Source organism: Thermoascus crustaceus, assembly GCF_041956765.1.
Source record: "Thermoascus crustaceus strain CBS 181.67 unplaced genomic scaffold VTN00scaffold_2, whole genome shotgun sequence".
NCBI lineage: Eukaryota > Fungi > Ascomycota > Eurotiomycetes > Eurotiales > Thermoascaceae > Thermoascus > Thermoascus crustaceus.
The window spans coordinates 149,170-171,528 of NW_027192528.1; the positions used below are offsets into that span (position 1 = coordinate 149,170).

A 22,359-nucleotide genomic window follows, 5' to 3' on the forward strand; every position below is an offset into this window, starting at 1 on the left:
GGATGACGCTGACAGGCCAGTACAGCACAGCACGTTTTTTTGCACAGGGTGATGGTGTCAACAGACAGGATTTAGCTGAGACTAAATTCCTAGGCTACCTACATACTTCTGGTCAACTGGTTTGGTGCTTTCTCCACTGTAAACAAGATGTATTCAAACAAATCACCCCCCTCTCGCAAAGGAAATAGACAGGCATAAACAAGCTGATGCATCTCACCAACTCCCTCTCGACCGCTTAACAGTCTGGATGCGGTCTTCCTCTAGTTTTTCCGCGTGTATTTTTTGCAACTGCAAAGTATGTCTGCTGAAAGCTAGGTGTTGGCACCGGAGCAGCCTCCCAGCCTGCTAGTAGTCTAATAGAACATGCCCCAGTGCCGCTGTCCACATCTGCTTGTTCCACGTGCAAGTGAAACGGCAAACAGGACAGCCCTAACTCGAAAGTAAAAAGGCAGAGAGCGACCATGGGATTCCCGCGTCGACACTCCAGTCTAGCTATCGTCCCATCTCATCCATGGTATCCTCCACGAACTGAGCTGAGAGATAATGGGCAGTGGTCTAGCCATGCCTGAGTCGACGGCCATCCGCATCCATGCAACCAGTCAAAACGACCCATCGGCTTCAACCATCATGCCACTGGCCTTAACAAAAGTAGTCCGACTGTGCTGACATCCGGGCAAGGCGGGTTCGGTGACTGCTTATGTAGAGAGAAAAAGTTCAAAAATCCGTCCATTGATCCGACCGGGTCAATGGAACCTCCGTCTCGATCAAGGAACCCACAGCTTACCACGGCCACGGCTGCTACCGTGGGATGGGCCACGAGGAGCTCCACGACGACCGCCAGAGTAGCGGCGGGAGGCTCCTGCAAGGCCTCGCGCAGCACCCGCCTGGGAGCTCAGGTCCACGGTGGGCTGCTTGACGACGCGGAGGTTGCGACTAAACGAATCCGGGTCAATGGGCTGGGATGGGATCTCGATCGTCGTCTCTGGGGCCGGGATAGTGTTCTTCATGGCAGGCTTGCGGTTATTGCCGCCACGGGCATTGCCGCCCCGGGTAGTGGTTCCCTTGCCACGGCCCCGCGGGACAAACACCAGCTCATCCTCGTCGCTGTCGTTCTCGTAGGAAAGCAGAGGCTTCGGTTCGGCCGCCTGGGTCTTTTCGACATACTTGCAGCGGTTCTTGTACTCTTTCTCCTCGTACTGGATGGCGGTACGCAGCTGGTGGATGTTCTTGGTAGCGATGCCGAACTTCTGGGCCCAGGATTGCGTAGTACGGTCGTTGGTAACGAGGATGCAGGCCTTTGCGGGGTTGGAAGCATCGGGGCCGCTGTGCAGGCGCCATAGAAGTGCACTCAGCAGGGGCCGAAGCGCCATAGGGACCGTGGGGACGGTAGAGGAACGCTGGACGCCGTTTACCTGTCCAGCCGTGGTCCCCGCGGGGACCTCGTCGGACGTCAACTGAGCAGCCACGCATTCAGGGCTGGTGCGAGAGCTCCTAGAGGAAGACCGCGACGCAGCAGCACTGTGGGTTCCAGTAGACGTAATCGAAGCCGCATCAGGTTCCTTCTTGAAGTTCAGCTTGTTCAGGAGCATCTGCGAGAGATCGCTGGAAGAAGCGTCGTCCTTGATTTCTTTAATCCTCCCCACGGGCTTTTGCGGCTCGATCTGAGATCTGTCTTCAGTGATCGCCTCAACTGCCTCAGCTTCCTCCTCAAATTCCGGAAGGAAGAATTTCTCCGCCTCCGCCCAAGTCTCGTACTGCTCCATGGGCCCCTGCAGAACGACGCGATCAGCTGGGATGCTGTCCTTTCCGGAGGTAACACGGTCGAGAAAGCGGACGGCCTCGCGGGAATTGATGGCGACTTGAGATCCGGCTCTCTTCAGCGCATGGAGACGTTCGAGGGCTGACGGATAGCCCGGTCAGCGGTCGCCAGGTAGAAGCGCACAGCAGGTAGATAAGACTTACTGTAAAGAGGAACGATGAGAGAAATTGCACCGTTGGAAGTCCACTTCTTGATTTCACTGATGTTCGTTGTTAGGGCCGTGTCATCCACGGCGCAGTGGAAGACCTTGCGTCCGGTCGCCATGGTAGAAGGTTTTCCACAGGGGAACAAGGTCAAGTCAAAAGAGCGTCAGCTGGGCTAAAGACCTGCACTATACCGGAGAACACCAGGTGTTGACAGCCGCAACTGAAGCGCAGGAGACGTCAGCAGATGCCAGCGCTACAGGGCGAGGTTGGTAGACGCAGGCGCAGATGGGAATGTGGGGGGGTGGTTCAGCAGCGGAAGTTCGAGGAGCTGGGAGGGCTGGAAGGAAGGGCGTGCTCACGATCGAAGATGGATTCACTGGGGCTATTGGTCTGCAGCATCTTCGACTGTCTCCGGGGCTGGCAGACAATAGACGGACGGTGAATCAACAATGGTGGAGAGGTGATGAATGCGCCGTCGCGGTGGATGACGGGGAGACGAACGAGACGGCGGATCGCCGCAACGCCGCGGGACGAAGCGAGGCTGGCCTCGTCCCTGACTAAGCCCTCGGAGCACCCTGTGGCTTTGTCCTTTCTTTACTACGTCCTTTTTAGAACGCACCCGGCTGCTGTCCATGGATAATATTTCATAGTTGACCGTTTTTTTTCGTGTCCGAAACCGTCCGGGGACCCTGTGCTACATGGAACCTTTTTCAAAACGCCCAAAGAACTTGCTATCATAAAGGGAAAAATACGCCCTAAAGAGACATGGAACAAGGCTACAAAGTCAAGGAAAACATAATCATATCAGGCCATCAGACATACATGCTCCCATCAACCCGTTGCCACTGCGTCACAGCCGACTATCCACCTGCAAGGCTAGGTCGTCGTCTTCCTGATCAGGCCGCTGTCCTCAGACACACGCTGCGCCCACTCACTGCCAGCAGTTAGCGACGACCCCGGGTAGATGGCATCAAGATGGTTATACTTACGTCCAGCTTCCATCGTAAAGTCTCCTCTCCCGGGTTTCCCCGTAGTCCGCCTCGCCCAACGCCGTCTCGATAATGGCAGCGGTCACGCCCGTGCCACATGAGCTGATGATGGTCTTCGCCGGATCGACTCCTTTCGCCTCGAAGATCTTCCGCAGCTCGGGTCCTGGAAGAAGGGTCTTGGTCTCAGGATCAAGTAGTTCTTGGAACGGCATGCTCTTGGAACCAGGCATATGTCCAGACGACAAGCCAGGGCGCGGTTCGTTCTCCGTACCGGCCCAGCGGCCGTAGGATCTCGCATCCAAGATCTCTATGCCCTCTGATCCCTCCTTTCCGTAGTCCTTGGCAATCTCCTTCATCTCCGGGAAACGGACCACAAGGTCAGTGTCATACGCCGGAACAGGGTAATTCGACTTCTCGACCGGTGCGGGCTCTCCAGACTCCGTGGGATATCCCTCGCGGACCCATAACCTGTGGTTGTTCAAAATGTGCACATTGGGGTGTCCAAAGACCCGCAGAGTCCAGCCCACGCGGGGCGCACTGAAGATGCCCAGCTCCTCTGTATCGTAAACCACGATCGCGTCATCTCTGCGGATGCCCAGATCGCTCATTGCCTCTGCGAACGTCTCTGCAGTGGGCAGCATGTGTGGATAAGGGGACTCATGGTCCTTGACAGCATCGATGTCAAAGAAACGTGCCTGTGGGATGCGACTCTTGCGGAAGACATCGATCCCCTTGCGGCCCTCAGGGTCATTGGGCATAAACCAGGCAGCGCATAGAGGAATGACACGAGGAGAAGTAGAGATCTTAGTAGGCGGACTTTTCTTCAGCGCCTCGTGGAGCTCTTTGGGGGTAACAATGTAGGAAGAAAGGGAGAACTGGCGCTGCTGCGGGCGCTGGGGCAGTGCGTGAGGGGAAGACATGGTACGGCGCACCAGCCTAGTAGGCGACGCGAAGGTAGTACGAAGTGCGACGAGAACCATTGTTGGAAAGAGATTGTTTTCACAAAACAATTACTTCATATCGAGCAGAAGCTGCGCAGCTGAGTAAGCGATAGTTATGAAGCACGCGACGTTATGGTGGGGAGATACAGAGATGCGGAGTGAAGTTCGGGACCCGTGTGAAGGCGATGGCCCGCACCGGAGGCAGAGCATGTAAACAACCAGCGCTAGAGACCATCTACAGTCTATAATCCTACACCACTCCTGATACTGCTCCTCACTTCCCACCACCAATTTCCTCTCCGATTTCTTCTAACAATTATGAAGGTTACCATCAAGGAATGGAACGCTGTTGCCTCCTGGCGTTGGGACATGCCTGAAGACGAGGTGTGCGGTATCTGTCGCGTCCAGTTCGACGGCACCTGTCCCACTTGCAAGTTCCCTGGAGATGATTGCTCTCTGTGTATGTCTACCGTTTCACGTATCGCACTCTTTCGAAGATCCGGAAACTGACTGAGAAAATTTTTCTGTTTAGTGATGGGAAAATGCGGCCATTCGTTTCATATGGTGCGATAGTGGAGCTCACTTTGCGATAGCCAGATACTGACTTTTTCTCTTCGAACAGCACTGCCTCCTGACCTGGATCCAGCAAGAGTCTTCCAAGGGACTCTGCCCTATGTGCAGACAGAGTATGCTCATCTGCGACTTTTCCTGTTGCTGCAGCTAACTATCGCAGAATTCGAATGGAAGCAGGGCGATGAATAAGTCCTTTACCCCGAAATTCCACAAGCGCATGGGGAGGGGTACTGCAGACAGACATATACATACGATATCCATCTCAATCGACAGCATTTTTCGTTGTAAATAGTTCACATATCGTCTGAAAACTCGCATCAAAATGCCTTCAAAGCTCGACTGCGGCGCCGGTCACCAGCCGATCACGAGCCGATCACCTGACGCTATCGATAACGCCGCCTCGTCTCCTCTCCATCTCCAGCCCCGGACAGCAGCTGTACGCTAGCTAGCGATCACCTCTCCCCACGTCGCAATCCACCACAATCATGTAGCCCAGCCACATTGGAGATGTCTTTTCCCAAACATACCCCATCTCCCCTGTCCTCCTCCCCGTCCAAGCAATCATCCCGAGGAAACGCAGGGGCCCAGCCTTCCCGCCCATGGGCCATCGGACGAGCCTCGACCCACCAGCAGCAACGCGAGCAATACGACACTACCCAAGACCAGCAGCAATTCCATGGGCAGCAGCAGACTGAGGAGGGATTTACTCCGCACGATCATGCTGAACGGCGCCAGAGCCTAGAATCATCGCCCCATCCGCAATTCCGGCCATTCTTCACCCTGATCGAAGACGCCAACTCCTCCGATTACCACCACCCGACTGTGCACTACATATTCTCTGACGACGACACGGATCTGGTGACAGAGGCAGCCCTGCGAGCTCTAGAAGCGGATCATGGCACATCTCCACCGACAGGAAAAGGGACATCGCGATGGCGCCAAGCTGCTGTTGAGCAGCAAGATGAAGAGCCATACGGAGAAGAGGATGAGCTGGAAGGACGGCAATCCGGCCCGAGGAAGACCTCCTCCCTACCACCCCCAATCCCTGGGGTGCGGGAGCATTACATTATCCTAGATATGGAGCCGTCCAACCCGGAGCCGCAAGGGGCAGATACATCTACTGCACCTGCGACTGCCGCACCCGGCGGAACTACCTCCCTGTCCACATCCCCGGTCGCCCAACATCACCAACCAAACCAGCCACAAACATATCCACCTTCTTTACCATTCACCATCACCTCCGCGCACAGCCTCACCCCATCCTGGCAAGTCCTCGACACGCAGCTAACTCCCGCCCCAACATTTGAGAACAGCACCACAAACGGCGAACATCCGGGCAGCGGCAGCCTGATGCTCAAGATAAAAGGCACGGCCGGTCTTCCGCGGGACAAGATTGTCAGAGACAGGGACGGCCAGACGCTCGAGGAGATGATGGAGCAGTTCGAGAGGCGGATGGATGAGCTGAGACGGGTCATCGAGGTTGGCGGACACGTACCAGCAGGAGAACGGGAACCAGAAACAAGGGAGAGAGAAGAAGGTGCGGAGACCGCAGCTGGAGCGGAACGACAACAACGAATGGAAGCGGAGGATGTTGGTCCCGATGAAGTGGGAATGGAACAGACTGACACGCATTACGAGCAGGAGGAGGGCGGTCAGGCGACGACCGGTCCCGATGAACATGAAGACGAGACTACGCAGAGAGAGGGAGCGTGAAATCCATTAATCGATCACTTACTGTACTGTAATAATTATTAAACCGGGAATCCCAGATCAGACCACAGCTCACACACTCTCTCTCCATATCGATATCGATATACGTACATATTTATGTTACCAGAAAACAGACAAAAATTAGATAGTAACCAACATTTTGTTGAATGCGACAATCCTCCACCCCTACCTACCCTCGGGGAACCACCTCACGATCATCGTTGGAGCCTAGATCCCGCCTAAATAAACATCTAGACATCTTACGCTTGAAGTAGAAGAGAAGAGAAAATAAAAAATTACATAAACAGAGAAATAATTAGTTCAGGAAGACCCTGAGCAGACAACTACTACTACCCAGGTAGATTATATATGTCTACTTCCTGATAGGCATTTGCAAGATCCTTTCTTCGCACATTACTGCCTTAACAAGAGTCAACGTAGCCTATATATGTCAACACATTCCCATCAGTAGTTGAAATCTTTCACCTGATTGATTATTATCATACTGATGACTCTAGAAGCATCCACCAATACTACCATGCAATACAATCTAAGGGATGAACTTCGAAAAATCGATAAGATTGCGTAGGAACCTGCAACTAAAACCGACTGAAGCAAGAACGCCTCCTCCCAGTATTTCTATCCCCAACAATCTCCAGAAAACATACAAAACAAAAAGGGGTAAAGATAAAGAAAAGAAGAGGTATCTCATAAAGAATGGGGGTTGCCTCGAAAGAAACAAAAAGAAAAGGTAGATACCAGGATGACCAATTTCCCCAGTCCATTCCATTCCCACAAAAAGCCAGCATGACCTGGTCACTCTAAAAACCAAGCACAAGCTAAAAAAAAAGATAAGAACAAAAGACAAAAGAGACCAGACCGGTCCCAGAACCCAGAAAAGTAACTTGAACAAGCGAGGGTATCTTTTGTCAATCCATGAAAAGAACAAAAGCTAAGAATGCAGCCAAATGCAAACAAGCGAAAATCATGAAACTCACAAAAAATCAACCAGAAAGCCTACCACTCCTTGTCCTCCGTCCAGTCATCATCCCACTTGGCGGCGGGACATTTTCCCTTCCTTCTGTCATTCCGGCCATCTTTCTAGTGATAGTCTTCTGTGGCAGCTTACTCTCCGCAGCCACAGAGGCAGGGAGCTGTTTCTTCGAGAGTGGTGGGGCAGTGTCGTCCTTTGCAGTCGGGATGTCCTTTTCAAGATCGGCCTTTGAGCTGTCTGAGCTTGTGCTAGACGCAAGCGGTTTCACGGCGACGTTTATATCGACCTCCCTAAGTCCAATGTTGGCTGAGGTAGCCGTGGATGTGGGAGGAGGGAGAGTCCCTACCTCGTCCTCAGCATCATTATATACCCGAGTCTTTGATGGAGAACCCTTTATTGGCGAGCGCTTGGATGGGGAGCCCAATACAGGGCCCGGTATGGGAGCCATAAAGTCCTCCCCACCAAACGGCGACGCTGCAGGGTCGTTCAGCTTCCTCATTTTTTTGATCAATGTTTCATGGGCTTCCGTCCGCGGTAGCGTCGTCGGATACTCGTATTTCCTCTTTGGCGGGGTCTCACCCGTGGCCGTATACTCGGTGAGTGGCGCGTTTCGTATGTTGGCTTGGAGCTCCGTGAGCGGTTTGCGGACTTGTTCCGATAGAGGAGCAATCGACTCTTGCACAGTATCCTTCTGCGTGATGGCATCTTCATGGAATCCACGTACGCGATCACCGAAACCAGTGAAGTGATCATGGAGACTCGAGTATGATTCACGGACATTGCTTGCAAGATCGTTGAGGTTCTCCAGATGAGCTTCAAGGTAGCGCCCGTTCTGAGAACGGGCTTTCGTGACGAAGTCATCGAGCACCTCCATCTGCGTAGCCATGTCCTTCATCTGAGCATCCACAATCCGCACGGTCTCCTCATGAATTGATTCGGTCGCCTTTTGAATTGAAGCATTACGCTCGTCGAACGTCTAACACTATTAGCACATTCTCAAATTCCCAGGAGTTCAATCTTACCGTCCAGTCGTCTTGCATCTTGGTCTTCAGAGCATCCCTGGAGCTAGTGACCTCATCGACAAAAGCATCCTCCTTGCGCATCCACTCATCCATTCGTTCTCCATATGTAGCGTTTGCCTGCTCAAGCGATTGACTAGAAGACGCCATATCTGACCTTATGCCGTCAACCTTGCCCTTCAACCGATCTGCCTGCTTCTGGCCAGATTCCTCCAAGAGCAGCTTGATCTGCGACAAAAGGTTATTACGATCGGCTTCAGCATTCTCACGCTCTTCTTCCAGAGTATGCTGCAGCTGGGAGGAGGCCCGTTGATTGGCTTCCATGGCCTGCTGGTTTGCTATCTGCAACTGCTGTCGCAAGGCATTGGCTTCAGCCTTCTGCTCCTCCAGATGCTGGACCATGTTTTCAAACATCGCCTTGAGATCTCTACCGAGGGCGCTGTAAGAAGTATGGAGCTGGTTCTGTCAGCAGACAATAGCGCTAGAATGCTTTGGGGGGCTTACCTGAGTGTGGAATTCGGTTAATTCACCGATAACCTCCTCGGATATCCGGGCCGCTGCGGCTGACAGTCCATCAAGGCCTTCGCCCACTTTCTCCTTTACATCTTCGCGCAAGACCTTAATCTCCTCAAGGACGTTGTTCATCTCATCATGGGCACTGGAAGTTTGGGCCTTTATCTCTGACTCCGCCTGGTCGAACAAGGATCTGAATTCGTCCAATTGCGACTGACTGGAACTGACGTTGCTTAGCTCCGTGGTCACGAATTGGCTTATTTTGTTGGAGAAATCTGCAAGCAGGCTTGAATGCTGCGACTGGAATGCTTCCATCCTGGCGTCAACCAGCGTCGTGACATCAACAACCTCAGACGTTGAGGCCTCCCACGTTTCACGATTAATCCTGTGGAGGTCTGATCTACGACGCAGCTTGGAGTGAAGACCGTCCACATCTTTGACTGTCTTGTCCAACGTGGAGATTAGGCCTGTACCAACGTCACGCAGCTTCTCCTCGGTCTCCTGGTGGGCCTTCCGTAGCATCTCTTCTTCTGCCAGGTTGCGCTTGGTGTCTCTCAACACGATCTCCGTCTTTTCGAGTACATCGTTGGTCTCATTCAGAGCGGCCCGTGTTTCTTCGTGGTCCTTCTTCAGGTTGTTGAAATTGCTCGTTAATGTGAAGAGCTCTTGAACCTTGTTACGAAGACTAGCCTCCATGGTTTCTATCTTTGCTCTTTGCTCTTCGCTAACGATGCGTCGGGATTCACTCTCCACGGTCATTTCTTCATACGCCTCAGCCGTCATGTAGACACCATTCCGATGTCTCGTGGCAATAAGCTCACTTTTGAGCTTCTCGATTTCAGCAGTGAATTCCCGAAGGAGAGTTTTCTTTGACATTGTGGAGTTGATTTGCGGTTTGTTGCGGATGTTCTTCGCTCTGAACGCGTAGTCCAGAGTGGATATCGTCTCCTCCAGGTTGCTCCTCGACGTCGACACTGTAGCAATGATGCACGTCTTTGTATGACCTCCCAAGGAGTCTTGGAGCAACCGAGTAAGCTTCGATTCCCTGTTACAGTCAGTGAACGTCTTGTCATTAGCGTGTGGGACACTTGGACTGACCTGTATGGAATGTGTGGGCTTTTGTCGACAAGGGCATTGATCACTCGTCCCAACGTGAGCAGACTCTTGTTGATCAAGCCAGCCTCCGCAGCTCGCTTATTCTCCGCTCCACTTCGCTGGATATTCTCGCTGCCTGCCAGGTCGACCAAGTTCAGCTTGCCGGAACTGATGTACTCCTCGCCCCCCTCCGTAGTTCGCTTAATATATACAGTGATAGTGAAGACTGTGTGGCTTCGAGAACTCAGGTCATTGCACTTGGTGGCAGCAACCTGGCGCCTGTGGCTGCCCTGTTGAAGAAGTCTGATACCAGCAGACGCGGAAGCAATATGAGATTCCTCCATTCCCTGAACCAATGTGCTGCCATTGTGGCCTTTCTTGCCCTCATTGTCGAAGATCTTCAACTTGGTATTCTCCTCCGGGGAGAGCAGGTCCCTCAATTCTTCGTTGTACAGCTCAATGAAAGAGCATTTCACGGTGCTCTCTGTTTCCTCGAGCTTGTGGAACAGGGAGTAGAGCACGCGAGGGATGATTCCTGCGTTGTCGGACAGGATGCCCAAAGTGTCGTCCATATCTCCGGACATGGTATAAGTCTTTCCCGTTCCCGTTTGCCCGTATGCAAAGATGGTGCAGTTGTAGCCCGAGAGCATCTGAATCCTTGATCAGTACGAAACTTACGGAATATCTCCCTGATTGCATACCTCATTCAATATGGGAATCACAACATCCTCGTAAATAATCGCCTGATCAGCCGCCGGCGAAAAAACTTTGTCGAAGGTGTAGGTCTTGTTGCCCAGTGCATTGGGACCCATGGACAGCTCCACGCTCTTCCCTTTTACGCCTTCTGTCGCAACAACCACGCCACTATTCTCTTGCACCTCACGCTCAGTCCTCCCTCGACAGCGCACAACGACATGGATGTTGGTGTCCGCGCTCGTCTCATGGTCGAAATCTCTCTCCTTTCTCTTCGCGCCAGCGGTGGATTGCTCGCTGGGTGATCTCAGAGCGCGTCCGCTTGCGGTACTGGGCTTCATGGCATCTGCTGGAGAGTGCGACCGATCTGACATGGCAGCTGCTCGTCGTGTAGGCGGACGCATCGCGGTTCTCCTCGTCGCCATCCCGGAGGCGGGCCTTTGCGGGCCAGCCATGATGCGACCGGATGGCTGAAAAAAAGGGGATCTGTCCTAGAATAAGGAATGCTCGTGACTCCTTCTTGCAGTTCAGACAGGAGTCAGAAAACGCGCTTCGATGAACTGACGCGCGGTGACGCTGCAGGTGTGGAGGTCAGTACAAGATGCAAGGGCCGGCTTGTTTTGGCGATCAACACGGCAAAAGGTAAACAAAGCGTCCCCGCGCACGTGCCTCGGGCCAGCCCCAGCTCCCGTGACGCGGGTCTCACATGATGCGGTCGGCTGTCCAGACCGCATCGACCTGATATATAGAGCGTCAGCGACGTCGCCAGATCGACGATCTCGTCTCTCTCTGGACCCTCCAGACGAGGGATTTCATCGCTGCGCTGTACTGCACTGCATCTTTCTGCCAGCAGTGCAGAAATTCCTGTCAGCTTCTCATCCGCCGGTCATGACAAGGTAGCCTGAAGCGATGGCGACCTCCAGAGCTTCGGCCGCCCAGATCTTCCCCGGCAAGGGGCTTGGATTCTTAAGCACGTCCACTCTCTCCCTGTCTGGTATTCTATGTGAGGTCGAGACTGACTGCCTGGACAGCCCTTGGCATGTCGCTCCACAATGTCCTCACCCGTCTTAAGGCGCATCCCCAGACCTACCCCGCGATCGATGTCGCATACTCCCCGACGGAGCCTCTGTATCAACCCGTCATTGTACAGCTTCCTGCCAATGGTCTCCGCCTGCGGTTCGATGGCCCTGACCAGAGACTCCGCCTGATCGAAGTACTCGACTTCTCTAGGATCATTCTTACTTACAAGAACCTGGAAGTGGTCAAGGGCCTGAAGCCGGGTGAGCCCCAGACCTCCCAATCGGGCCCCAGTTTCCGTCACGTCTATAATCGACTGTTTGGGCCATCGTATCCGGGAGAGTACATCCCGCCTGCTGCGCATTCACCGTATGGGACATACGTGCTGTCGTACCCTGGGGTTGCCTTCTCCTTCCCCCTACAAAGCTCTGCCTGGTCGGAGCAGTGTGACTTTGTAGCGTTGATGTCCTCGTCAGCTGCTTCTCCAGCGACCTCGATGGCGATTTTCCAGGGTGCCTCCTGGCCTGAGGTACGTTCTAAAATGTTCACACAGCAACCACAGTATCCCCGTTCCCCGGCCTTGATCGGGAAGACCAAGGAATCTGCTTCAGATGAGATAGAGGAAGTCAAAATCCACGGTGCTGGTAAGATCGAATTTATTCGAAGGGGCAGTCCGCCGTTCTGGATCACCCTCTCCGAAACCACTCCGCAGGACCTGGTCGCAGAACTTGGACCGCCAGACGCTATATACCGTAAGAACGATCGAAGAATAATGATCCATGGTGCTGCCGCCGGCGGTGTGACCGCTCGCGAAATGAGTCCATCCCCGAGTCGAGGCGTCGACAGCACCGATACCGATCACTCTTCGAGTAACAGTATTACCGATGATTCAGACGACGAAGAGATATCCCCAGCCGCAGCTGTTGACCCTTCGAAACTGGCAGCAGAATGCTTTTTCAACTATTTCCATCATGGTTTTGACGCTTTCATCTCTTACCCTACCACACCGGGGCCAGCCTTCCCAGGCTCTGATCTGCCAGATCCTTCGCCTCCAGCATCTTCTTCTCAGTTGACCGTAACGAAGATCATCTTACACGGCAATGTGCCGGGGTCATATCCCTTCAACCGCCATCGACGGAGCCGGTGGACTATCCACTTGGATTCTACAGACGATTCCTTGACCTCCGAAACCCCATATGAGGTTATCTCCAGTCGACTCAAAGAGCTTTGGAAAGGTTCCTACTCCAACGGCGCTGAAGAGAGAGCTCTGCAGCGTGGCATGGTGCTCAACAGAGGTTGGGGAGAGAGCCCGGAGAGCAGTGTGGAGTTCCTAGGCGACTGGGAGGAGAGCACTGGAGGCAAGCATCGATCTGGATCTGCTGGCCAAGAAGGAGGTCAAGGATTGGGCAACACGGAGTTATTCGGATTTCCCGGACTGCTGTTTGAAGTATTGAAGAACGGTGCGGTGAGCTGCTTGACGATTTACTGATTGTTCTCGAGCTTGATCGATTGGAGTTTTCGTAACCATGGATTTTGGGGATAACTAACCAGACATATATACCTCTATGCAGCGCGCTGTAGTAATCCAAATTGATGTTGTTCAGACTCATCGAGTGGTGTAATTTATTTCTGTAATGTTACCAAATATACGGTTTCCCGCGCATATTTCCAGCGTATCATAAGTAACGGCGGGTAATGGTCTGGCTCCGATATATATTTCTCGGCGGCTCAGAGAACTTTACAATCAAGAGACCGACGTCTGCAACTCGAACTCTCCCCCAACTTCGAGCAAGCTCAAAATAAAGGGCAGGATATGCTGCAGCAGTAGCATGCCGGAACTGCCGCAGTCGCTCGCTCGGTCGTGGTCGTCGACGCTCAAGCTCCCCAAGTCGACGTTCCCCCCGCGTGTGTCCCCGGCCGATCAGGCGAAATACCTGCAGCGATGCACTGACGACCTCTACACCTGGCAGCGGCGCGCCAGGCCCGCGGACCAGACGTTCGTCCTGCACGATGGACCCCCCTATGCGAACGGCGACCTGCACATCGGCCACGCGCTGAACAAGATCCTCAAGGACATCATCTGCCGGGTGCAGCTGGGACTGGGCAAGAGGGTGGACTACGTGCCCGGGTGGGACTGCCATGGGCTGCCCATTGAGCTCAAGGCGCTGCAGGGGCAGCAGGAGCTGGGTGCGGTGAAAGGGACGACGGCTGGTGCCGCCGCGATACGGAAAGCTGCGCGGCAGCTGGCGGAGAAGACGGTCGTGGAGCAGATGAAGGGATTCCGCGGCTGGGGGATCATGGGCGATTGGGAGCGCCATTACAAGACGATGAACAAGGAGTTTGAGATGAAGCAATTGGGCGTGTTCCGGGAGATGGTCGACAGGGGCCTGATCTACCGGAGGTTCAAACCTGTGTACTGGTCGCCTTCTACGGGTACTGCGCTTGCGGAGGCGGAATTGGAATATAAGGATGATCATGTGTCTACGGCTACGCTCGTCAGGTTCCCTTTGGTTACGCTGCCTCAGAAATTGAGGGACAATCCTTTGGTAGATGTGAACAATCTCAGTGCTGTGATCTGGACTACTACTCCTTGGACGCTGCCTGCCAACGCCGCCATCTCGGTCAACGAATCGCTCGAGTACACCGTCGTCCAGTCCCAGAACCATGGTCAGCTTCTGATTGCAAAGTCTCGGTTGGAGTATCTTCAACAGATGTTGAATGATGATCTGTCCGTGCTGGTTCCCTCCATTCGTGGCTCCGAGTTGCAAGGCGAGACGACGTATCGACCTCTCTTCAAGGGACCCGACGCGAAAGTGCAGCCGCTGATCAGTGCAGAGTTCGTCACCGCCGAGTCCGGTTCTGGTCTTGTTCACTGTGCTCCTGGTCATGGTATGGAGGATTACGAAGTCTGTCTGGCTCACGGCATCCCGGCATTCGCTCCAGTTGATAACGAGGGCAAATTCACGGAGAAGGCTATGCCAAGCGACCCAGCAAGATTGAGCGGGAAAATGGTGCTGGGTGAAGGCAATGCTGCCATCCTTGAATACGTCGAATCTCAGGGCCAGCTGCTCGCTAAGCATCGCTACGAGCACAAGTACCCCTACGACTGGCGGTCCAAGCAGCCTATCATCATTCGGGCAACGGAGCAGTGGTTCGCTGATGTTGGAGATATCCGGGATGCCGCAGTTCGCGCCTTGGAAGATGTTAATTTCATTCCCTCTTCTGGCAGAGTACGCTTGGAGAACTTCGTGAAGAACCGGAGCGAGTGGTGCATATCCCGTCAACGTGCCTGGGGTGTCCCGATCCCTGCTCTTTATCACAAGGGTACGGGTGATGCTGTCTTGACCAAGGAGAGCGTGTCGCATATCATGAAGGTTATCGAAGAACGTGGCATCGACGCTTGGTGGACGGACGATCTGGATGACCCGGCTTGGGTACCGCCGTCTCTGCGAGATGATGCAGGCCCTGGCTACAGGCGCGGAACCGACACCATGGATGTCTGGTTTGACAGTGGCACGAGCTGGACCCAGCTTGATAGGACCGGCCGTGAAGACAACCACCCTGCAGATGTCTATATTGAGGGAAGTGACCAGCACAGAGGATGGTTCCAGTCCGGACTGCTCACTTTCGTCGCTCATCAGCTCGTGTCAGGGAAGACTACTCCCAAGGCCCCGTTTAAGCACCTCATTACTCACGGCTTTACCCTCGACCAGGACGGCCGCAAGATGAGCAAGTCCATCGGCAACGTGGTGCACCCGAACTCCATTATGGATGGTACTCTCCTTCCTCCTCTCAAGCAGAAGAAGGGCAAGGGCAAGAAGCAAGCGCAATCTAGCGGGCCAGTCTACGACGGTCTGGGGCCCGACGCCCTCCGCATGTGGGTCGCGAGCAGCGATTATACTCGGGATGTGGTGATCGGGCAGCAGGTCCTCCAGACGGTCAACACCAGTTTGAACAAATACCGAGTGACCTTCAAGCTTTTGTTGGGTGCTCTGGGAGACTTCGATCTCAACAAGCTCCGTCCGTACCAGGAATTGCACAAGATTGACCGTATTGCACTGATGCATCTCTCCAACCTGACCCACGCCTGCCGGGACGCGTATGAGAATTTCGAGTTTTACAGAGCCGTCAATGCAATCAACCGCTGGGTTAACATGGAATTCTCCGCGTTCTACATGGAGACCGTCAAGGACCGGCTTTACACGGAGGCGGAGGATAGCCCGAGCAGGCGCGCTGCGCAAACGACCCTCTTCCATATCTACCAGCATTTCCAGACGGTCCTTGGTCCCCTCACTCCATTGCTCGTTGAGGAGTCGTGGGAACACACCCCTGAGGCGATCAAGTCGCAGTGCGAACATCCGCTGAGACGCATTGTGGCCGCTCCCCCATCCGAATGGCACGATCCCGCTCTTGAGAAGGAATTCCCCGAGCTGATGGCGGCCAACTCGGCCATCAAGACGGTGCAGGAGCTTGCCCGGTCCAAAAAGCAGATGGGCTCGTCTCTGCAGTCATTTGTCCACCTTGCTCTCCCCGAGAGCTCTATCGCTGACTCTGTTTTCCACCGGTACCTGTCCGAACTGCCAGACCTTTTCGTCGTCTCCTCCGTGACTCTTAGCGGCAAGGGAGAGCCCGTCCCAGCTGAAATCGCGCAGGCGGAATGGAGCTACGCGGAGGAGTTTGAGCTGCCTGATGGAAGAAAGGGAACGGCACACGTCTACGCGCCGCAGCACTCCAAGTGCCCGCGTTGCTGGCGGTATGCGGTGCCCAAGCCCGAGCCCAGCGCGGACGTGCTCTGCCAGCGATGTGATGAGGTCGTTCGAGCTCCGGATGAAGCTGCATCTGCAGCCCCTAGCTCCGAAGCGAGCGCGTAGGATACCCGTTCATGATGCATGCATGGATAATGTCTTGCATATGTCTATATGATGTAGAGTGTATTTTTAGATTTTACATATACCACTCATGTGTTTTTCTTTTGCTTATTCAATTAAATGTAGATCGATGCTGGACTCTGTGATCCGTTCCTTGCCGATCTGTGATGTGGAAAACATGTGTGGTTGTGGCTGGCTGACAATGGGTATGTTCATCCTCATCGATCTGGGACATAGAAACCGCCCACGGCCCGCTTTTTCTCCGCCGACTATCAGCCCAGAAGGGCCAGCGACGTCTGATCCTCCATGAAATCTCGATCCTCTTATTTTACAGCTGTTCTGTTCGAAATGCGTATTGTTTCCGCTCGCGTCTTCCTCGCCTGGCGCTCCACATTTCATCCAGTACGGTAAGCTCCCGATTGGGACATCCGAGCTCTCGCTAACGGGGTCATCGAAGTCAGGATGACGCAGGGACGCAATGCTCTCGTCAAGACGACCAGTTCAAGAAAACCGCGCAACCAGACAAAAAATGTCTGTGGCGCGCTGAGTCTGGCTTTGTGACGGCACTGACTGGCTCGTCCTTCGCTTGTTCTCCAGACCTTACGACCCTTGGGAGACACAATGGATCGTTCTGCATACGGTCCGTTTCGTCATAGATGATGGATCACGCGCTGGGCTCTTCCCCATGGGTATATCTCTTGAGGTTTCCTCTCCTTTAATTGAGATGCTGTCTTCGCGGATTTTGTTCGAAGTATAGCATTCGAGATTTTTATGAAACAACAGCAAGATGATTGGTCACGTCACGCCTCCCACTCCTCCCATTCCTACCTCTACATCCGTGGCCCCGATTCCCACGGTCATTCCTGGCAATGAGCCCATCTTCCAGGACACTCATGCTGTTGGGAAGCGGACATTATGGTAAGTTGTGCTGTGTTGGAGGATTTCTAGCGCTGTACAGTATACTCACAAAATCGCAGGGTCGTCACGGTGCTCATGGGGATTTCCTCGCTCATCTTCTACATCCTGGCGGCCCGAGTGCCAGTGGTATGTTATCCAAATCCTCCAAATCTCTAGAAGTTGTACAGTATGCGAACTGATGCGCAACCAGCCAAAACGCATGTTTCACACGCTGACGGCATTGGTGACCACCATCTCCTTCATCACCTACCTCGCCATGTCCACCGGCGACGGCATCACCTACAACCACATCCGCCTGCACGAATCCCACCGCCACGTGCCCGACACGCACCAGGACATCTTCCGCCAGGTGTATTGGATCCGCTATGTCAACTGGATGCTGACCTCCCCGCTGATCCTGATCAACCTGGCGCTCCTGTCGGGTCTGAACGGCGCGCACCTGGTCATCGCCATCTTCGCGGACCTGCTCATGTTCGTAGGCGGGATCTTTGGCACGTTCGCGGCACATGATCCTCGTCGCTGGGTGTGGTTCACGATCACCTGCCTCTCGTATCTGACGGTCGTGCACCAGATCGCGTTCAATGGACGGAGGGCGGCCAGCGTGAAGGATTCGCAGACGAGGAGGTTCTTCGGGTCCATTGGCGGGTTTGTGCTGGTTGTTTTTGCGCTGTATCCGATGTATGTCTCCTCTCTCTACTTCATATACTCCGGATGGAGTCGAAACTGACTGATGTCTACAGCATCCTCGCGACATCCTCCCTCGCGCACAGAGTCAGCATCGACACCGAGATCGTCGCCTTCGCGGTCCTGGACATCCTGACCCAGGGCATCTTCGGCTACTGGCTGCTGGTCTCGCATGACAGCTCCCCGTCGATGTAAGCTGTCCCTTCACCTACTTACCTATTCCCCATGCACTCCACGAGGAAGAGATAGTGTTGATACTAACGATGAACCAACAGTACCCTCTACGTCGACGGCTTCTGGACCCAAGGAATCGGCAACGAGGGCGCGATCCGCGTCGGTGAGGAGGACCGCGCTTAGATTTAGGTAGCTGCGCCTAGTCTAGCCCAGTCCAACCAAAGAAAGACAAAGAATGAGGCCAGACAGGCCTATCGAGCACGGAAAGACAGGTCGAAACCAATCTCTGATGCCGAGAACCTCGCAACGTCGTAGGCCCATAAGAGATTGTACTGAGAGGGAAAACGACGGTGAAACAAAACGGAGTTGCACAGAGCAAGATGAACGAACCGGGATGGAATGGGGAAGACAAAAAAAACAAGAAAAACAAGTCCACGAAAAGACGAAGTGGTCAAGTAATATTTATTTTTTTAACGCGAAAAAACGCGGGGATGGCGTCGATATCCAGTCGTGTTGTGCAATGTAATCTACATCTAATATTCTAGCAAACGAATCAGCTATCTGAGATATTTCATTTCGGGTCATATCATCTGATGTGATTATATGATGATGATGATGATCGAGAGTGTCCAGGTTAATAATAGTAAACCGTAACCGTAAATTACCATCAAGTCAAGAATGTAACGCCAGGTAGGTATCTAGGTACATAGATAGTTGGGGAGGTGCTATATATGTATAAATTAATAATCTAAATTCATCCAAGCAGATGCTTGTATCTATTTACGTTGGAATGGAAGTTTTGATTCTGTAGTATTTTCTTTTTATCAGTATCACAAAGGTATCATATCATCTTCTACAGTACATACCGCACCGTTTTAAAAGGTCTTGCTCTGCCGGAGTCTGTCTGTTTACTTTTTAGAGAAGAAACATAGCTCGCAGTGAACAGTGAAGAAAGAATATCTTAATTTATCATTCTACTCGATCTACTCGAAAGCGGGATATTTATTTCTTTATTTCTCTGCCGCTTTTGAGCACACAATTGGGAATTAGACGAACACATTACTGTTACCCATTACCACCGCGCCGAGGGCTGCAGAAGTAGTGTAGGGAGTGGTATCATATCACAGTCACTTAAAAAAATAAAAAATAAAAATGAAAATAAAACAAGGCATAAAGAAAACGAATCGAAAAGAAAAAAAGTGATCGTCCTCCATACACAACAAGAGCTAAGTACTAAACTAACTCCGTACGCCATACGGAGATAAAGATAACAACAAAAAAAAGAATGCTGACTCAGCATCCAGAGGATCTCATCAATCAATCGATATCGCGCTACTGTACTTCTCCCCGCGCCCCGGCGGGACGACTACCGCGGGCATCCCTCGCAGCTTGAGCTCGAGCTTGACCTTCAAGCTTGGCCGGCGACGAGTTTGAGCTCCCTCCTCCTCCCCACCACCCCGGGATCCGAACGATCGCGCGTCGTCCGTAGAGAAGCGCGCCGGAGCGACGGCGGCGCGGGGAGGCGGAGGCTGACGCGAGGGTCGAGGCCTGGCTGGGCATGTGTCGGAGGGCTTTGGAGCTCTTGTTTTTGGTGGGTTTTTGAAGTTTCTTCTTGCTGGGTTTGGTCTGGGTCTTGTTTTTGAATTTGGATTTGGTGTCCTTGCCCTGGTCCTGGTCGATGACGTCGCTCGGGACGTGGTATCGGTTTTGATTTTGATATTCTTCCCGGAAGACAGCTATATATTCGTCGTCATCGTTGTCGTTATAATTATAATTGTCGAGCAACCTGCTGTTTTCCTCGTTGATCTGTTCCTTACTACTCCCCAGATCAAATACATCCCAGATCCTCCCCCCTCTGTACCCGCCATAGTCCCACTCCCAGACCTTCTCTCCGCCCTGCAACTCCACGAGCTTTATCTCCCGAACAGGATCAACCGGACGGATCACCATAGCGTGCTCTTTTACCTGTCTGGGGAAGTCGATCGTGACGATCCCTCCCCGCATGGACTGGGGAAGGCAGAACCCGGCGTCGACGCAGTCGTTCTTGAAGTGGATGCGGCGGAGCCGGCCCGGGTTGAACCAGAGGTAGAACGGGTCCGCGTCGACGACGAAGCCCGTCAGGGTGAGGGAGACGATGGAGAGGCGATTGCGGGTCGGACCCATCGTGCTGGCGAGTATCCTGGCCGCCTCGATGATGTTTTTGTCGAGGTATTCGCCGATGCCGATGTCGCGGTCGAGGGTGCCGTCGCCGTCGTTGCCGCTGGATAGTTCGATGTTAATATTCTTCTCGTTTTCCATCTGGTGTTTCTGTCAATCTACGAAAACTTACTGGTAGACCGGCGGCGGATCCGCTCCCATCATCCTTGGCTGCCAATCTCCCTTGACAAACGGCCAGTCGCCATCAAAGTTACGGCGGATACATGGCTCGAGGATCATCTCCAGGTCCAGCTCCTCGAGATCCACATTGAGCCACGCCGTCTGCCAGATGTACTTCTGGTACGACTGCATCATGCCTGTCAGCTTGAGGACGCGCAGCCCGCGGAACGAGCAGAGCGGCGCGAGGTCCTCGATGTCGAGCATGTCGTTCTCCAAGTTCTCCGCGTTCTGCTGCTCCTGCTGCTGCGAGTCCTCTCTGACGGGCCAGAAGAGGTCTAGACACAGGGTGTCGAGCCCGCGTTCTATGTACTCCCAGCAGGCGCCTCCGCGGAAATAAAGCAGTGGTTTGGCTGGACTGCCCAACGCTTGGGGATGGGGAGGGAGGCTGACATCCAGCGCGGAGGATCCCACACTGGACTCACTACTCTCATGTCTCCTGTTGTTGCTGCTGTTATGTCCAAACGGGCGGAATAGGGCACGACCAGGCCTAGTACTAGCATAGTCAAGAACTTTAGCTGGAGAGCGGGACCTGGCTCTCCTTCCAAAGTCGAAGAAACGGCTGCTACTACTGGGCATGGGCATGGTGTTGCTGCTGGATTCCACATCGAGCATGTGGACGTCCGTCATGCTCGAACGACGACGTCTGAAGAAGGATTTCTTTGGTGTCTCGTGTTCGATACCAATGCCGCCGTGAGCTGCGCTCGTGGATGGTCTTCTGATCTCCTCTAGCTTCTTCCGCTGAACTGAAGGATAACCTGGACTTGAAAAGTTAGCGACTGATAAGATCCAGCTTGCAGCTTCATCTAGCGACTGAGTCTTGTCGAGACAACTGACCTGAATAGATATCATCATCAAAGATATTCTTCATCTGCCGGATTTTCCAGAATTCAGCCCCCATCAACGTGCTGTCCCATCTAAGGGCATCGTTCGTCTCGGACGCGTGAATCGGTAATTGACGAGGTATCATCTCAATAGCATTGAGCGCTGTGAATAGCTAACTGGCTGGGATGAAGCTGTTAAAGGAGATGATATTATCCAGTTAAGGATGGCGAATGTGAGTCGTCCGATGATGAAAGTGTCGTGTCGCGGGTAACTCCCTCGTTCGCGCGCGTATGTGTATAGCTTGTTGTCTGGGGGATGGATAACAGCTGAATTCACCGCTTGGCCGCTGTGCGCTGGAGGAAGTGGAGGAAAGCAAAGCAAAGCAAAGTAACGGAGGCCGCCCTGGAGCTGAGGTGACCTCCAGATGTGGCCTGTCTATTGAGGTTAGGTATGTATGGGCAGGTCCCCTCTCCAGTCCTCAGTTGACAGTGCAGAAACTCGTCGGATCCCGCAGTGAGCTACGTAGCAAAACCCGGGGTTTATAGCTTCCTGTATTTAATTCAGTGCCTATGATCGACCTTCAGCTCAGGTCCACCGCGATATGAGAGATCTCGCGGATGATAGCTCCCTGCTAGTTAGGTATACATAGGTAGGTAGACCGTAAGTATTAGGATCAAGATGGATAAGAAAGGAATAGAAATCTAATAGTATCTCTCCTCTCTCCCTTTCGTCTCCTCGAGTCCCTTTGTTGTTGTTATTATAGTTCGATATTGGATAATGGTCTTTGAAAACTTCCGAAAGACTTCTTGTGACAATGAAAGACTCGAAAATTTAAGCCCGCATGCAGGTTGGAGCGGCTTTTTAACTTTCCAGTTTAGGTATGTATACAATCATCCGAGTCGGGAATATTATAACACCGTGACGCCATTTTAACCAGCGTGTTCCTCTGCTGAATAGACTTGTTGGTTTCCGTGGCTAGGCTTCTCTTCTTTCCCGTCCTCCTCAAAC

General features: G+C 53.2%; 11 protein-coding genes across 11 annotated transcripts; 7 read left to right on the plus strand and 4 right to left on the minus strand.

Moving 5' to 3' along the window:
• Positions 1 to 764: 764 nt before the first annotated feature.
• VTN00DRAFT_3558 (uncharacterized protein) lies at positions 765 to 2,083 on the minus strand (the record flags this gene model as incomplete). Its single annotated transcript, XM_069429888.1, has 2 exons — positions 765 to 1,900; positions 1,963 to 2,083. 2 exons carry the CDS (start codon positions 2,081 to 2,083, stop codon positions 765 to 767), a joined length of 1,257 nt encoding a protein of 418 aa, XP_069289079.1.
• Positions 2,084 to 2,250: 167 nt separating this feature from the next.
• On the plus strand, positions 2,251 to 2,526 carry VTN00DRAFT_3559 (uncharacterized protein; the record flags this gene model as incomplete). The annotated part of the gene is made up of 1 exon (XM_069429889.1): positions 2,251 to 2,526. One exon carries the CDS (start codon positions 2,251 to 2,253, stop codon positions 2,524 to 2,526), a length of 276 nt encoding a protein of 91 aa, XP_069289080.1.
• Positions 2,527 to 2,841: 315 nt separating this feature from the next.
• Positions 2,842 to 3,934, minus strand: VTN00DRAFT_3560 (uncharacterized protein; the record flags this gene model as incomplete). The annotated part of the gene is made up of 2 exons (XM_069429891.1): positions 2,842 to 2,899; positions 2,955 to 3,934. 2 exons carry the CDS (start codon positions 3,932 to 3,934, stop codon positions 2,842 to 2,844), a joined length of 1,038 nt encoding a protein of 345 aa, XP_069289081.1.
• Positions 3,935 to 4,213: 279 nt separating this feature from the next.
• On the plus strand, positions 4,214 to 4,657 carry VTN00DRAFT_3561 (uncharacterized protein; the record flags this gene model as incomplete). Its single annotated transcript, XM_069429892.1, has 4 exons — positions 4,214 to 4,355; positions 4,428 to 4,459; positions 4,518 to 4,581; positions 4,629 to 4,657. The coding sequence occupies 4 exons, from the start codon at positions 4,214 to 4,216 to the stop codon at positions 4,655 to 4,657; spliced, it is 267 nt and encodes an 88-aa protein (XP_069289082.1).
• Positions 4,658 to 4,975: 318 nt separating this feature from the next.
• Positions 4,976 to 6,181, plus strand: VTN00DRAFT_3562 (uncharacterized protein; the record flags this gene model as incomplete). Its single annotated transcript, XM_069429893.1, has 1 exon — positions 4,976 to 6,181. One exon carries the CDS (start codon positions 4,976 to 4,978, stop codon positions 6,179 to 6,181), a length of 1,206 nt encoding a protein of 401 aa, XP_069289083.1.
• Positions 6,182 to 7,182: 1,001 nt separating this feature from the next.
• On the minus strand, positions 7,183 to 10,947 carry VTN00DRAFT_3563 (uncharacterized protein; the record flags this gene model as incomplete). Its single annotated transcript, XM_069429894.1, has 5 exons — positions 7,183 to 8,148; positions 8,195 to 8,647; positions 8,696 to 9,749; positions 9,803 to 10,449; positions 10,501 to 10,947. The coding sequence occupies 5 exons, from the start codon at positions 10,945 to 10,947 to the stop codon at positions 7,183 to 7,185; spliced, it is 3,567 nt and encodes a 1,188-aa protein (XP_069289084.1).
• A 454-nt stretch (positions 10,948 to 11,401) lies between these two features.
• On the plus strand, positions 11,402 to 12,998 carry VTN00DRAFT_3564 (uncharacterized protein; the record flags this gene model as incomplete). The annotated part of the gene is made up of 2 exons (XM_069429895.1): positions 11,402 to 11,462; positions 11,524 to 12,998. 2 exons carry the CDS (start codon positions 11,402 to 11,404, stop codon positions 12,996 to 12,998), a joined length of 1,536 nt encoding a protein of 511 aa, XP_069289085.1.
• Positions 12,999 to 13,338: 340 nt separating this feature from the next.
• VTN00DRAFT_3565 (uncharacterized protein) lies at positions 13,339 to 16,380 on the plus strand (the record flags this gene model as incomplete). The annotated part of the gene is made up of 1 exon (XM_069429896.1): positions 13,339 to 16,380. The coding sequence occupies one exon, from the start codon at positions 13,339 to 13,341 to the stop codon at positions 16,378 to 16,380; it is 3,042 nt and encodes a 1,013-aa protein (XP_069289086.1).
• A 784-nt stretch (positions 16,381 to 17,164) lies between these two features.
• Positions 17,165 to 18,336, plus strand: VTN00DRAFT_3566 (uncharacterized protein; the record flags this gene model as incomplete). Its single annotated transcript, XM_069429897.1, has 5 exons — positions 17,165 to 17,295; positions 17,355 to 17,421; positions 17,486 to 17,973; positions 18,036 to 18,170; positions 18,255 to 18,336. 5 exons carry the CDS (start codon positions 17,165 to 17,167, stop codon positions 18,334 to 18,336), a joined length of 903 nt encoding a protein of 300 aa, XP_069289087.1.
• A 52-nt stretch (positions 18,337 to 18,388) lies between these two features.
• On the plus strand, positions 18,389 to 18,679 carry VTN00DRAFT_3567 (uncharacterized protein; the record flags this gene model as incomplete). The annotated part of the gene is made up of 1 exon (XM_069429898.1): positions 18,389 to 18,679. One exon carries the CDS (start codon positions 18,389 to 18,391, stop codon positions 18,677 to 18,679), a length of 291 nt encoding a protein of 96 aa, XP_069289088.1.
• Positions 18,680 to 19,485: 806 nt separating this feature from the next.
• Positions 19,486 to 21,496, minus strand: VTN00DRAFT_3568 (uncharacterized protein; the record flags this gene model as incomplete). Its single annotated transcript, XM_069429899.1, has 3 exons — positions 19,486 to 20,413; positions 20,483 to 21,284; positions 21,364 to 21,496. 3 exons carry the CDS (start codon positions 21,494 to 21,496, stop codon positions 19,486 to 19,488), a joined length of 1,863 nt encoding a protein of 620 aa, XP_069289089.1.
• Positions 21,497 to 22,359: the final 863 nt, after the last annotated feature.